Genomic DNA, 16,678 nt, shown 5'->3' with positions numbered 1-16,678 from the left:
AATTCTGATCAAATCTATCAAATGATTCATATAATATGACTTAATTGCATTTCGTTTTTTGTAGCTACAGAGTCATTTAAAATAGATCCCAACAACCATAGATCCGAGGCGCGCATATCTCTGTGTTTAATCAAATCGTTAAACGACCGAATGCTTTTTAAAGTGTTTTTCTGCCAAGTGTAGTAAAATACGAGTCTGTCGTGTTTAGCAAAAACGATTCTGAAGTTGCTTATATAATGCAAGCATATGCCTGTATTGTAAATACTTAAATACATTTTAGACAATATACAGGGGAAAATGTACATTTTGAGAGCCTGTGAAATATAGTAAAGTTTTTGTTCTGTTTTTATTGACAAATATAACAATATTAGAAAGACCATATTGTGTATATTTGTAATGATTATTGTATTACATTAGAAAGCCTATCAGTAGTACTATACACCGTGGGGCTACTTTCAGACTCCCAACATTCAGGTGCAGTCATTATGACGTAAGGTGGCTCTATCTATTACGTAATGCCGCACACTGATCAAAAGCGCAACATTCGCAGTGAAAGTTCATACTTGAAGACGAACAGCTATCAACATGCCATGGAAAAGTGATATCGTAAGTCACAGTCATCCTTATTTATTCTGATAAAATACTCAAATAATTCGAGTTTTTACATGAAGCTGCAAATAGATATAAATAGGCCTAATCATAAATAGGCCTTTGTAACAGAGTTGAGCTGGTGAACTATCTCCTCAAGTTCAAATACCCCCACCCGCTGTCGAGGCTGGTTAACGTCGGGTAGTAGAGAAGACGGTCACGTGTTGGCAAGTCAGTGGTCGCAAGTTCGAGACTTGGTCGGAGCAACTTGAATTGAGGGGCTACTGTTTGCAGCAACTTGACGTTTCATTGGATGCGCAGTTGGGCTCAGCTCGATGGCTGAGCTTGCTGTGATGTCGTGAGTGTAACCGAGTTGAGATGGCAAACTCACGTCTCAAGTTCAAATACCGCACTGTCGAATTACTAGCTTTCGATAGCGTAGGTTAACATCGGGTAATTGAGACACGAGGTCGCAAGTTCGAGACTCGGTTCGAGCAACTCGAATTGCGGGGCTAATGTTTGCAACAACTTGACGTCTGTTTCACCTACTAATTAAAATACTCAGTAGTCAATACCAATCAGTTCTATGATTTCTATCTATGATATGTATTGAAATGTATTTTCAATTACCATGTGTGTTTGTGCATGATAAGACTTCATATTGAGTGAGAGAGAGGAAAATCAAGATTCAGTTAGTTAGGCCTGGCAGAACATCATCAGAGAAGATACACAGCGTTTGATGCGTCAATGGGTCACATACTTCCTTACACTATCAATGATGTAAGGAAGCACTTATTTCCCCAAAATGTTTCACAATGGAAAATATCCCCCCAACATAGGCTGCACTACTGGAGCATTCAAATCAAGCATTTGGTCAACAAGCCTGAAAGCGCTTCAATCTGCACCTTCACTAGAACAATTTGATGGGGTTAAACTGATGATACTTAGTATTTGGTTGCTGTAATGGCTTGATCAGAAATGAATAGGTTTGTGTACTGTTGCCATTACACGCATCACAGTCAACCCATGAACAATGTAGGCTACAGTATTAGAGCTTAAGCAATAATATTTGTGAAATGAAAATATAAGAGTAGACCGTGGTAGGATATACATCATTATGGTATTTGAGAGATCTGTCGATCGCACATATGTTCAGTTGATGGTTGTGTTATGTGGTGACAATTCATAGGAGGATTTATTGAGCATTTCATAGCCATCATCATGTTGTTACCACCATGTTTTCAAGTCTTGCAGTCAGAATTGCAGAGGGGACCTTGGGTGACCTGAAAGGCGCCTCCAAATAAAATGCATTATTATTATTATTATTATTATTATTATTATTGTCCAACTACTTGAGACTGCACATACACATACACCGCCCTCGCCCAGCCTCGTCTGAATTCAAGTCCAGTTACATTTTAAAGTGAAACAAACCCAATGTCTCTGTCTCACACTCCATTACATGAGCAATAATCACAGAAATCGACAGACTGAGACAAACAGAGCGAATCCATTTCTTATTTATTCAGATTCTTCATAAATTAAAACCTAAATAATTCCTTTGATCTTTCTAGCAAAAGGAGATTGGTGACTGTGAGGACAGCTGTGGCAAAGCTGTTAATGAAATAAGACAATATTATTCACTGACAAGATACAGTAATACTGTACATGCAATCATATATAATTACTCTGTTTTAACTACAGTAGCGTATCATTGTGTAATTTCAGTCTAATTTCAGCATGGAATATGATCACTTAAAACAGCAAGCATTGAGAATAAATAGGAAATAAATGCTGCCGTTTTATTTTACATTCATTCATTCATTCATTCAAGTGAAATCTTCTGACAGCCTAGGTTACATCTGAATATTTTAGGACACCAGCCTACAATACTAATAATAACTGAGGTGAAATACACTGTCTGTGTGTGTGTGTGTGTGTGTGTGTGTGTGTGTGTGTGTGTGTGTGTGTGTGTGTGTGTGTGTGTGTGTGTACATGTTTGAGATAAAAGCACAGTGTGTGTTTCATGTTTCCTTGCCAAAAAGAGAAACAAGCACTGTGCAAATACGCAACGGTAATGATCAAGGCTACAGATATTTAAAAAACGTGCTTAAAGGGGCAATCTGGGATTAACTACCAACGTTACAATTACATTGTTTATAAAACAGTGGAGTAAAACAAGTTTATATTTTGGCTTCTGATGGGGTAAGACAGTTTAACTAAGATCATAAGGCATAAATAAGTTATATTCTTCAAGAATCAATGGCTATATATCAATAATTTAAAAGTAAAAAAAATAAAAATGTACATACTAATCCCAGATTGACCCTTTAAATGCAACAAGTGTTAGTTTCCGGAAACTACCAAACTAGGGAATAATGTTTAAGTCAGCAAAACTGGTACAGACGCTTATCGAACACTACTAATAGTAATAAGAAACCTTGTATCACAAATCCCGATAACAGAAATCCCCTGTCAACGTTCACCGCTCTACATGTAGAGTAAATATATACAGTAAAGAGAAACTATGACGTAACAAAATATGTGCTAAAATAAACAGTCCTCCTATGAGTTGACCCTGGCTAACACATATGCTATATAGACAGAAAGCCATCTAAAATGGGCTTTATATGGGGCGAGGCAGAAACAAAATTTTATGCATTTAGGGATCGTTCAATCTGAAAACTAATTTGACTAGCCACATATCTTCTCCACTATTGTTGATCCTGGCTGTAATGTTGAACAATTCGTTAGCAGCCTACAGTGTCTCTTATGTGGATTTATGCAGCACTTATGTTTACTGTTGGATGCTATTACATTTTTGGTTAGTTACTGTGAAGGTAGCTTTGTAAAATTGCGAGTAACTCTACTAACCTTTAATACCTGATGTTGCATATAGGCAACAATGTCTTATCGGGTGTTAAGGACTGTAATCACACTTTCATGCTTTGCATCGGCTTTGATGTAAAATAATATATTTGTGGCTCAAAAGCTGAATGAAACATTCAGAATCTGGAAGTTATCTCTTTATCACACATATATGACTGCCTTTATTTGTAATAAATAAATAAATATAATTATAATGTATTTTATTATTACTATTATTAAAAAAGTCATAGAGACATGGATATTGTGGTCGACTTCCGGAGAGGGCACACCGAACACCCACCACTGACCATCGATGGTGCTGCTGTGGAGAGAGTGAGCAGCACCAAATTCCTGGGGGTGCACATCAGTGAGGACCTCTCCTGGACCACCAACACCGCATCACTGGCGAAGACAGCCCAGCGGCGCCTCTACTTCCTCCGCAAGCTGAAGCGAGCGAAAGCTCCCACACCTATCCTGACAACATTCTACCGAGGCACCATTGAAAGCATCCTGTCCAGCTGCATCACTGTGTGGGGCGGTAGCTGCACCGAACACAGTAGGAAAGCACTGCAACGCATTGTGAACACAGCTGCTAAGATCATTGGTGCCCCACTCCCTTCCCTGCAAGAGACTTACTCCACCCGCCTCACCCGCAAAGCTACCTCGATTGTGAGCGACGCAAGCCACCCCGCACACAGTCTGTTCAGCCTCCTGCCTTCTGGAAGAAGGTATAGGAGCCTCCGTGCCCACACCACCAGACTCACGAAAAGCTTCATACCCCAAGCTGTCAGGAAGCTAAATTCTCTCCCCTCACTTCCCCCAGCCACATCCTCCAAGCTGTCAAGAAGCTGAAACCACCACCCCCCCTCCCAACCCTTCAGCCCCCCCCCCCCCCCCCAAATAACACTACGGACTCTGGACAATCCACTATTCTATTGCTACAATGCACTATTGCACTATTATTATTTTTTTTATACAGAATACACAGTATTTGGCTGCTACTTACTGTCTTTACTGACTGCTCTTTTTGCACTGTTTAAATTATTTTTATTGAATGTTTTACTTTTAGTATGTGTTATCTGTTGTGCCTGGGCACTTTATCTGTCTCACCGTGGGAGAGTGAGAAACGTCCTCTCGATTCCTTTGTATGTCTTGACATGTGAAGAATTGACAATAAAGCCACTTTGACTTTGACTTTGACTTTGATATAGACAATGCTGCATAACTGTTGAGTATGAGTATTTTTTTCCCCAGAAATGTGTTATTTGGGCTCTCCTTGGGCAGTCATAATCACTGCTTAATTTTCATGCAAGGAAAACCTTTCTAGATAAAACATTTTTTAGCCTATATACTACTTGAGCAAATCATAGCAGCCACTAGCTAGTAGGGCTCCAAAAACCATTGTAATGTCCAGCAAGAATTGTCAGTTTTTCAAATATTTATGTTGTTGATCTGAAGCGGGACTATATTTTTCACCAACCGTACTACCTCCTTGTAAGACGTGTGAGGCTCCGTAACTGTGGGTCTGTACAATTGCTGAATTCTGCAATTTGTTCAATAAGAAGGATATGGGCTTAAAAAGTGTTTTGGTGGAGGTATTGTGGAAAATTTATGTTTTATTTTTTTTCTCAGAGTGAACTTTAATGTGGGGTATTTCATTTCAGACCAAAGGAGGTCTTTAGGTTTTTTAAGTTTATTTTATTATTATTTTCTTCCTTGACTGTTATGGGAAGCGCTGTGCGTGGCTAGATTGGTGTCAAATGAGATTCAAACAATAAACCCTAGAAGGTAATGTAGCCATGGTAATGTAGCCATGGCAATGTAGGCATGTAACAATGGTAATGTGTTGAAGTGTAGCAGAAGCGAGCTAGAATCGAGTTTCCTGTAAGTTTTAACATTTACTGTACAATATATTTGTCTGTGAGGATTTGATTATTTTCTTGGATGTCCTGTGGTGGGATGGTGGAATGTCAATGGTGGAATGTAGAAGGAAAGTTGCCATCATTAAAAGAGTTTGGAACGCTTGTGACTAAGTAAATAACAACCCTGTGTGTCTGTGCAGTTTGGTCAGTGAGAGAGGGCGAAGTATCACAATAGGTCCCGGCAAAAGCAATGGTATCACCAAATTAGGCATTCCTGACATGCCTCTAGTAGATTGGCTCTAAGAAATGAAAAAAAAAAAATCCATAAATCAATCCGAAATTGGAATGACGTTCATTAGAAAATAAGAGGAGAGTGCTCAGGTGATGAGTTCATGGACCAGTGGCTAGACGTGCTGTCCTGACATCACTTGGCAAAGGTACAAGGACGTTGACATAGCTGATGGGGAAGAAGCCAGACTCTCCACTGATCATGCCCTCGTACCAGTTGTCATCAATCTGGTTGGTGAGAATGATGAGGTCACCCTGCTTGAAGCCCAGCTCTCCTTCATTCTCAGGCACAAAGCCGTAGAGCGCCCGGCAGCAGGGCTGATCCAGGAGAACCTCACAATCATCTGACCAAAATAGAGAGAGAAAAAGAGAGAGAGCATTGGGTCAATCAAGATGTATTGTGTTTTTGTGTATAATGTGTATTTAATGCCAAATACCTACATTTTAAGCGACATATTTAGAAAAGGGAAATTAAATTGAGCCAATGGACTGGAATCTGGAATCTCAATGGACATATTGTTGTGTTACAACCTAACTTTAAAATAGATTTAATTGATTTGAGTCCCAGCAGACCATATACAAATTGTGTGCCATATTGTTACACATACAGAAGAAGAGCAATGGATACTAATGTTAACTCAATTTAATTGATGCTGAACGCCCTGTACCTTTACACATAACTAGAAGTTATCGGAGATCTTTTCTGCCTGCCGCAATAAGACTGTACAACTCCTCCTCCTCCTCCTGGCTCGATCGGGGTGATCAGAGTCAGGCTGGGGGATGTTAAATCACACAGGACTGTTCTTACTGTATATAGTGTTTCAGATGTCTATTTTATGGTCACTTTAAATGTCTTTGTATTGTCGCTTTATTTTGTTGTTGTTGTTTGTGATGGGAGCTGCTGTAACGCCTTAATTTCCCCTCGGGAATCAATAAAGTACCCATCTTATACCGCACACCTTGTTAGACACCACTTCATTCATCAGACATAAACACAGTATAGAATATGTAGACCATGACCCGGGTTTACTCACGGTGACAGATGATGGGAATTTCTGCACTTAGAGGTATGCTTGTGAACTGGTCAGCTAGGAAAAGTGGTATAGGGTGACAACAAATTGTATGAAGTGGTTAAGAGCTGCACTTCCTACATACAGCAACTGCCCAAGAGGTAAACGCTTCGTTTTGAGGTGCAAGCTTCTTTTTTTAAAAGCAAGCTCCATAATTATTGATTGTTTCAGGGTAAAGCTCATCTTGTATTGAGCACACACATTATCAGAGTAATTTATCTATATATTAATAATAAGAATCAGGGACAATCAGAAACATCTGTGAAACTATTTCTCTCTGAAGACTTGCAAATGCTGCATCTGTGCCATAAATTATTAGGGTACTTACTTTTCTCATTCACAGTTTGGCTTATCCGAGAACCTACAATAAAAGATAATGGACACAAACAATTTGGGGAAATGTAATCAACCATCACACACATCTCTATTCAGTGAATCAATGTTTGATTAAAACATTTATGAATTTGAATATCAAGTTAGGATTTGTCCTTTAAAAATATAGGCATCCTTTTCAGACTTAGCTTGGGCACAGTATGGAAATGCAGTAAACTATCAAAGTAGGACTGAAATTATTTTTTCTTATGCAAGTTTCAACATTATTTTAAAGTTACGTTAATCAAATCAGCTTTTATGATTTTTTTTGATTTTCCTTGTTGTGTTGAGGCATTCCTACGATGCCGATTTCAGTCCGACTGTAAATATGTTCACCTTTTGATAATAAATCAAACTAATCACCTGAGGATACGACTGATTTGACTGATGATCTTTGAGAAGAATATCCATTTTGCTGTGTGTGGTTTGTGTTAACCATAAAAGATTTGGATCTGAACTCCCTCTTTGGTCTTTTGCTCGCAGAAGCTAGCCTAAAAAGGGAGAAAAAGACAAGGTCACAACCATCAACATCATCAACGATGAGCCAAACCCTGCCAGTATCAAGTTAATCTTGAGTATCGAGTCAATGTAGCTCATGATTGCATCTCCCTCTCAAGAGTGTATTGTTTTTTGTTTTTTTAAATATATCTTTAGGGCATTTCTGCTTTATTGGGATAGAGGCAGTAGAGATTGACAGGAAGGATGGGAGAGAGAGGAGGGATGACATGCAAGATAGGTCGAGGGTCAGAATCGAACCAGGAACCTTGCGATTATGTGGTAAGCGCATTAGTGTGCTACGCCACCAAGCACCCCCCCCCCCAAGAGTGTATTGTAACATAAATGCTGTCATCACCTGCCCTGCAGACTTCTATTCAGGTCATTCAGGATTTGGCTAGACTGGCGGTGATAGTCCAGGGCTGCCCCAATCAAAGAGGATAGGTGACTCACTTGCTCCACCTGCAAGATGATAATTGGTTTCAGCACTGTAATTCAGGGTCCAGGGGCCATTATCTTATGGGATATTTCACCAAGCAAACTAACCTTTTCTGAATATGCACAAGTACCATCTTGTTGTTTATACTGAAATATACTGTAGGCGTGACTATTGTCAGTGTTGCTGACTTATACAAAGTTATCAAAGGATTTCTTCTAGCATTGTGACTGCCAATAGCCTCTGGTCCTAGCATAGATTACTTTTTCTTATGATGACTGATGGATAGATGATTCACTTACTTGGACAAATGTATTTGTTGTAAGTCGCTTTGGATAAAGGCGTCTGCTAAATGTCATAAATGTAAATGTAAAAATAAAGAAACTCACTAAGACACTTATCCTGCATCCTGAACCCCCATATTACTGAACATATTATTTACCGTAGGTAGCATTATGCATGACATAGACAGTACAAATATGTGGCATAAGCAGTTACTGGACCCCAAGGAGTTGTAATTCAAAATTGCATGTAGGGATTGGAAGTTGAAAAGAAAATGACAATAGAGATTTACATTTACACAATGCTGAACTGGTTTGTTTACATTTGAAAGCGAGTAAAACTGCTTGTACCAGTTCACCTGACAAATAAGCTTTGAATTCTCCTGGTTTATATAAATTCAAGATTTGTGTGCATGCAGAGTGTGTGTGTGTGTGTGGTTTGTTTTTAAAAAACAGAATCATTTAATAGCAAGAAAACAGCTTATGAATGACCATTTAAGGAGTGTGTTGTAGAATGGCAGTGTTTTTAGTTGTTTATCCTCACATCACTTTCTAAGAGGTTGAACATGCTTCTCTCTGCCAGCTCTTTGGAGTCAGCAAACTTCTCCCACGCCTGCTTGATCTCCTCATCGGAGATTTTGCCTTTGCCTCTCTTCTTGTAGTCGAAGTCGAGCCGACGGCCTTCCAGTTTTCTCAGGTGGTGCTGAATTGCACAATGTATACAAACATTATAGAGTGTTTTCAGCTCAATCTACTCTGCATTGACATCGACACTAGACAGTAATAAACGATTCATGAAACAATGTTACGGTAGCTACTTCAGTGGCTGGGCGCTCTGCCATATAGAGTATAGCATTATTGACTTCAAATGTAATCCCATGTTCGTGGAACAACAGGAAATGGCGGCACTCGGGAATATTTGAAAAAGGGACAGCAAGACGCAGCTAGACGATCTCACCAAGACGATCTCATTTCACCTTTTTAATTTCGGCCCGGCAGGCGAAAACACGTTTTGGTTGTTACGCCTTCATTGGAGCATCAGGATGTTAAGGTGTGGGCAATTGTAATCATCACTACACCCGCAGGAGAAAATATGGGTTTGGCAAATATCCTGATGCTCTGATGAAGGCGTAACCGTAACTGCCAAAACGCCTGGCCGAAATTAAAAAAGGTGAAATGAGGTGACGTCCTTTTAAAAAAATATTTTGGAGTGTCGCCTTTTCCATGAACTTGGGATTCCATTTGAAATATTACAGGACTGTAAGCATTACTGTACATCATCAAACGGTTTAGGTTGTCCCCTTGCATTCAGCAATGCTTGATCTAATGCATTCTGGGCATCTATTTCTGATACGAAACAAAATTAGAAGTGAAGAGACAACTAACATGAAAATATTTAAATATAATATAAATATTATAGCATTTTTAATACACATTGTTTATAGTTCTGTATGGAATAAATGAAGTAGATTAAATAATAAGAAATTAATTTAATAAAATTCTACTTCCTTTAATTCCACTCTACTTAAATTCAAATGCAAACTCAAATTCAAGAACCAGCAATCACATCAGAACGTAGCACATGCAAAAATAAGTCACAATTAGTCAACGGTTCCCTTTTCCAAAGCACAAATGGTTTTGCCAATTCTGAACTTTCTCAACTATTCTGAGTGACGCCGAGCCTCACCCCGATCTCCCTCAGGTCTTTGTCCTGGAGCGTCTGCAAGGGGTCAATGAAGTTGTGCTTCACGTTGACGTCCAGACAGTCTCTGGCTTGGGCCATCTGTTTCAGTGCGTCCCCAATGTCCGCCAGTGCACAGCCTGTAGGGAATTTTCATATGGAGTCGCATCTTAAAGACTGAATTCTGTTGAATATACGAACTGTATCATTCAAGGAATAAACATGTGAGGAACAAAATGCATCACATGATAACCCTCTAACACTTTTATCAGGGAGGATGCTTCTGTTTGTACCTTTCTAAACCCTGTAGAGTAGGGAACTCATTGATGAGGTATATCGTGAGTATAATACAATGGAAGTATGGACGTGTTACCAGAACATGCATCACCTTTTCTTCAACTCTGAACATTAGGGCTGTCAGTTGATTAAAACAATCAGTTGATTAATTTTGTTTCTATTAGTTGATTAAAATACCGATTAATCTGATGTGGAAATGTGGCTTTTCTCACCTTATTTTTCACCTTGAAAAGAGATTAAGACAAAAGGGTGCAAATTGCTTTCACCAAGCTTCCTTGGTAGTGCCTCTGTTTACTTGGATACTTTTCACTGTTTCTAGCTTTAACTTCTTGTCCTTGGTCGGATGAATAGGAATCAGCTGAATTTCTTTTCTGAAATGTGTTGTTCAATTAATCAACTGATATGCACAGCCCTAATGTGCATATTTTGCAACTCTAGGGCATAGACCTTCCAAAAAAATATCTCAATGGGACATAGTCACTTCACAAGATAAATTGGGGCTCTGGATAATGGAAAATCGTCACTTGCTGTATTCCGCCCCCGTTTCCCATAACAATTGCAATTTTATGACTTGCTAGATAAATCATTTTCACAAACCATTTCCTAGTATATTTTTCATCAGTCCACCAGAAGAAAAGCCCCAGAATATCCCTATTTTGTGCATAAACACCTCATACATATCAATAGCAAGCTTACAGAACAGCCTCATGATTCCAGAATAGCCTCATAATTTGACACAAAATGCATCATCATGACACCATTCCAGTAAGCAAATCTAGGCTTGTTATACATTTTGTACATTTCTGCTTTAAGAGTACATTTTTGTGAGGATTAAATGCATTAGTACAATCTTCTGATGGCAAAAAACTAACACTAAATGCCACCATTGTCTCATATTTAACGATAATTCCAAGATAGCCACGCATCTAATATATAATATAATAATATATAATAAATGCCATTTAGCTGATGCTTTTATCCAAAGCGACTTACATTTCAGTATATATGGTCCCAGCAGGAATCAAACCCACAACCTAAGCGTTGTTAGCGCCATGCTCGACCAACTGGGCCACAGAGGACCACATCTAGCTGTCAGAGTGGAGCAGTGATGTCAGCAGGGCATCAAGGGTGACAGTTTACGTTCTAATCACATTAATGACATACCAAAGGCAGAGCCAACTCCCAGCTCCCTGCCGTAGCGAAGCATACAGTCCCCCAGCATTCCCTCTGTCTGGGGGTACCCCACGGTCTTCACCTGCCCACGGATCCTGGATACCGTGTTGAGCATGCCCAGTTTGGCTCTGTAGGCTGTGTGCCAATCACATTCATAGTATGTAAGCACATCCACATCACATTCACATAATCCAACATACTGAAAAACTGTATATTTGATGCCATACCTGGGTTTGGCTGGAGGTACTCTGTGGTTTTGGGAACAAGTTCAAGAACCATTTTGTGGGTGACATCAATTTTCTGCAATAACGAATGACAAGGACAGGGAGGGAGGAAAAGGAAACTTATGAATCAAATTATGTGTTTTCTCCTTCACACAAACTCCTACCGTAGCTCTATAAAAACTAAATTACTCAGCATTGATTTATTGATTTAAGTTCAAAATGTCTTTGCTGAGGAAGGAAAATATTGTATTACAGTCCAACCTTACCCTTTCCATTTTCAAGAATTCTTCATCCAGCTTTGTTCCCTCAGCCCCATTTATCTTTTCATTCAGTAGCTGTGGCAAGATAAGAGAAGGAGGAGAAATATCAGGACAAACAGAGAGAAAGAGAGTCTGTGACGGTACAAAAGAGTAAAAAAAACCATAGTCATGTCGGCTTGTAGAAGAAAATCTTATACAAACTTGCTAAAAATGATTCAAAGATTAATGTATGCCGATTCAAATGAATAAGCACTTTAGATGTGGGCATTGCCCTAATAACCTTAAGAATCATATTCTGTACCATACAGTATACATACTTCACTATAGCAAACCCTCTGATCAAAAACGTAAACATCTCAAAGGAGAACTAAATGGTAACTGCAATATGACAGTGTCACTCTACTGAAAAATATCATACTAAAAATAGGCTGCATATTTCAATAAGGTGCGTCATGACACTGTGAAAATCTTGTGGCCCAGAACAGCTCACTCAAAAATGCTGGTGTGCGTCCAAAAACTCCAATGGGTTTTTGGCCTAAATCTTGCCTGAACCATTTATTAAGGTCAAGTGTTTATAGAACTGGAATCTATTGGTAGCACTAAGACTATCAACATATTGGGATTGCTGGTCAGAGAGAACAAGCTTCATAAAATAAAAGTCAATGAGGACTAGGAAGTAGTAATGCAGAAGGTTTTAACATACCACCCTCACTTTCTAGTGAAAACTGGAGCCTCAGACCACCAACAACACAAACAATTCCACATTCGATAACAAAATTACAAGTTTTGGCGCATGTTTTGTGATGTACAATTATATTACCACTTTCAAGTGATTTTTCAGGGCCATTACAGAGCAGAGAACTAGTGTGTTTTAAACACAACCAGTACCAGTACAGGATGGTTTTCGACGAGGCTATGCCAGTCAGGCCCACACATTTTCACCCCCAACTCCTTCTGTCAGCAGGTCTGGCCCTTGAGCTGTCATTCGAAGAGCACTCCCCATCTCTGCAGTAATGCAATGCAAACATGCACAAAACAAGGAGCTTTAAGTGTCAGCATGCAGCATGGGCACTAGCTAGATAAGACTAGCAACTAATGTTATCCCTGGAATGTAGTGTAACATCTTAACACGTCGCCAAGAAGCCTCATATATTGCCTATAGAGGCAACTGACAAAGTTTTCAAGAGTGGAACTTAAAGTACATATATTCAAATCTGAACACTGATGGGTATGTTCACACAAGTGTTGTCTATAAACTAATGATGGTTTAAAATGTAAATTCAGTTTTTTTAAACAGGATTCCTCTAAGTCCCATGAAAATGATCATAGGAGATAATCATACTTGTCAAGTATGACAAATATGACAATTTTCAATGTTTGTTTGGGAGTCTCCAGTGACATTTCACTTTACCAACGTATTACATTGTAATATGAGCACTGTAAAGTGTGACCCAACATCTCACTTGAACGAAAAAGACTGCAGAGCATTTATGGAGCTATTTATGTTTGCTAACGTTAGTAGTAGCTAGCTAGTGTTAGTGGTAGCTAGCTGATTGGAAGTAAAATGCATCCACAATAGCCTCTATAGAGGTGTAAATTGATAACTTGGAGTGAGTGTGCGGGCATTAGTGATCTTAACCGGCCCCTCAGTATGTCTCACTGCACATTAACGTGACCCATTTCTGTTTACCTGGGTATGCAAATTACACTATGACGTCATCAGTGAAGGTAGCGATTGATTGAAAGAGGCAACATTGACAAAGTGCGCTGTAACACTAATTAGAAAAATATTTTGGAGCACAGGTTTTGGGAAATTATGTTGACATTGAAATATTGCCTTTGGACAAAAAAATATATATATACACGTCGATTGCCCATATATTTGTGGACATATCCTAATTTTATGGTTGAATATGTACATACAAAAAGACATTGCAATCACTCAACCAGGCCTGTAAACACTTTTAGGTAAAAAGGCAAAAAAAGCATCCCACATAGAATACGTCTCTGTCCCGAGGTTATCACGAACAGAACAGGTCTCTGTCCCCTAGAGGTCCTGAATGTCAGGACACTGTGGGGACATTTTTGGAACACTAACAACATTGTGTGGAAACATTCCAGTGACGTTAGGGTCTTAATGTAATGCTCTTATTTAGGGCATTCAAGGGGACATTAAGAACGTTACATTTAAAGCCCTGATGTGTCAGCAAATAACATTAAAAAGGGGCTATTCTAGTGACATTGAGGAAACATTCCCACTTGGTCCCCCAGTGGTCTAAACGCTGGGATGCACAGGGCCAACGGTCAGCCAAAATCCATCAGTGGCCAGCCATTGCCTATAGCGCTAATCTCTGTGGTGTATCCCGAACCGTCAACAGAAATAGTCAAACTATAGGTATATGTGGAGTCGGTTCTCTGGCAGGTATGGTGGTAGCTGCATCATGTGATGGATGTGCTTATCATCGGCAGGGACTGGGAGGTTTTGTCAGTATCAAAAGAAATTTGAGAAGGTCTGATCAACACTGTGATCAATACTCGTTCCACTATTCAATTAAGGCTACAAAGAAAAGGGTATTGCATTCAGATGGACTAAATTCTACTTCTCGTGTAACTTGTTGAAGAAATGTTTGCATTTCAGCTAATCAAGGAGATCGCTGAGGGGTGAATACTTATTCATACTTAGTCACGTCCACATTGTTGAAAGCGTCCAGAACATCTAATCTAAATCTAAATCTAGTGCATTTCAATATCAGACGCTTGAGGCAACAACATGTGAAAATTTCCACTATTTCAAGGCACTGTATAATTGAATCCGATAGAGACATGACTGAAAAGTTACTGGAACGTGTAGTGCTTAATTCATCAGTCTTGATTAATCTGTCTTGCTCCTTACAGCTATGCGCTTTTTTGAAGCCATTCCACGGATTTCAGGTAGGCTGAAAAGTTACCAGAGCTACCAGATAAAGCGTGTGACATACGCACATAATTATGTGACATACGAACGGACAGAGACCGATCCATCTTAAAAGATAAGGGTGCATTGCAGATGAGACACCCTGGTGGCAGACTATTTAGAGAAGGTGTGTTAACTTATTTTTAGATAATGGCCTTTACACAATCCAGCTTTGCAATGACCCGTCCCGAATCCACAAGAGGACATGTACAAATACAATACAGGCGGTAAAGACAAATACTACTTTACTTTCTGCAAAACATCTCTATTTCAACATTCTTGTCAAAGCCCTGCCTTGGCGCTTAGCCACCACACGTCATAATCATTGCTGAAGCAACGGTTGCTGGGGTGTATACCTTTATCCACATGGCGCCAGTCTAAACAAAACAAACAACCTCTGACCGACTCCTACCTGACTCGCTTTATGAAATTGCTTCTTTATCCCGGCCACCGACATCCTTGGAGACACACTCTGAGGAAGAGGAAAACGACAGAGTAAATAACGGGCGCAAATCGCGCTCTAGTTGACCGGTGGGTTACTTTGTACCAACATTGCCCTCCAGTGCGTCTCCATCGCCGCTGTATCAATGCGCTAAATCACTTCACGAGGGCTGTTGAGTCGCTCAAACGCGATTGGTTGACAGCTTCCGGTTGTTGTAAATTAAAGTGCCGACGTTTATTGTAGTCTACGTTCCTTAGAGTATAAAAAAGACTAAGAACTGAATAAATACACCATAAACAAACCAACTGACAATTTCTATGAATAAACTAGTAGGCTACATTCGTGGAAACATCAGTGTAGTTTTTTTTGTTTTTTTTAAAAGCACCAGTTTATCTATGCACAGATAGTTGGACAAAATGACTAAAACCATACAGTGATGAGAAAGGACGTCTCAATAAATCTAAAATCTGTAAGTAATCTCCTTAGTGGAGGAAAAACCCATTGGGATTGGGTTCTCTTGCCTCTCCCTGTGTCCACCTGGATAACACTGTATCCTGATGTTATGATAAATCCCAATTTGGGATACAAACAGAGATTTTACGTGTTTAAATCAAATGGAATCAATTCAAGTCTAAAGTGGTGAGGCAGGGTAAGATGAGATGAGGAGAAAGTGTTGATGAGGAGTGAGATGAGGAGGAACAGGGCTTGAGAGGCCGTAAGGTGAAATGCAGAGATGCGGTTCGTAGGGTCCGGTTCGTAGGGTCCGGTACAGTTCCCATAACACAGAGCTGGAGCCTTGGATAGAGATGCAGTATCAGACTAATCCCATAGAGCAGGCTTGGAATCAATACAACCTTAGAAATGACGGGAACCTGGTTGCCAATCGATTCTCTACCCTTTTGTTAAAAGTGTAAACTCATACACTGCCCTCATGGATTTAAAATGAGTGGGTTGATGTAAGGAATATGGTGGAAACTTCCTCCAGGCATGCTTGCACCAATCCAATGCTTTTAAATGCATGAGGGGAAGTTGCACAGTGCACACTTCTGGGTGAAGAGCTAGAGAACGAAACACAACCACAACCACAACCACTTTGCTCCACCTGCTGCATCCCATTCGCCACACAGGTGGAACAAACATATGTGAACCACAATCATGAGTAACTGGAATAATTACTTAGGACAGTGGCATTTGACTGACAGGGATCCCAAATCAACAAAACATCGAAATTGTGGCAGGATAATACAAAAATAGGCGTTATACAAACAAGATGGGTGTGTGTGCTGTGGAGCAATGACCCACAGCACCTTTTAACATACATTGACTGAAACAAATATTTCTTCAGCATCCTGTATTGATTCTTCAAAGTAGCAAGTAATTACAGCTGG

At 39.6% G+C, this 16,678-nt stretch overlaps 1 protein-coding gene across 1 annotated transcript; it reads right to left on the bottom strand.

Annotated features, from left to right (window-relative positions):
- Window positions 1-5,097: 5,097 nt before the first annotated feature.
- sh3gl3b (SH3-domain GRB2-like 3b) lies at window positions 5,098-15,305 on the bottom strand (the record flags this gene model as incomplete). The annotated part of the gene is made up of 11 exons (XM_083665998.1): window positions 5,098-5,950; window positions 6,641-6,694; window positions 7,005-7,037; window positions 7,412-7,539; window positions 7,902-8,005; window positions 8,805-8,963; window positions 9,948-10,081; window positions 11,403-11,546; window positions 11,639-11,711; window positions 11,902-11,970; window positions 15,261-15,305. 11 exons carry the CDS (start codon window positions 15,303-15,305, stop codon window positions 5,709-5,711), a joined length of 1,185 nt encoding a protein of 394 aa, XP_083522124.1. The 3' UTR covers window positions 5,098-5,708.
- Between the last annotated feature and the right edge of the window lie 1,373 nt (window positions 15,306-16,678).

The sequence above is a fragment of the Argentina silus genome, assembly GCF_951799395.1.
Source record: "Argentina silus genome assembly, chromosome: 3".
Classification (NCBI taxonomy): Eukaryota; Metazoa; Chordata; class Actinopteri; order Argentiniformes; family Argentinidae; genus Argentina; species Argentina silus.
Note: the sequence above shows the minus strand (reverse complement) of the source record. Positions and strands in the feature narration are given on the sequence as shown.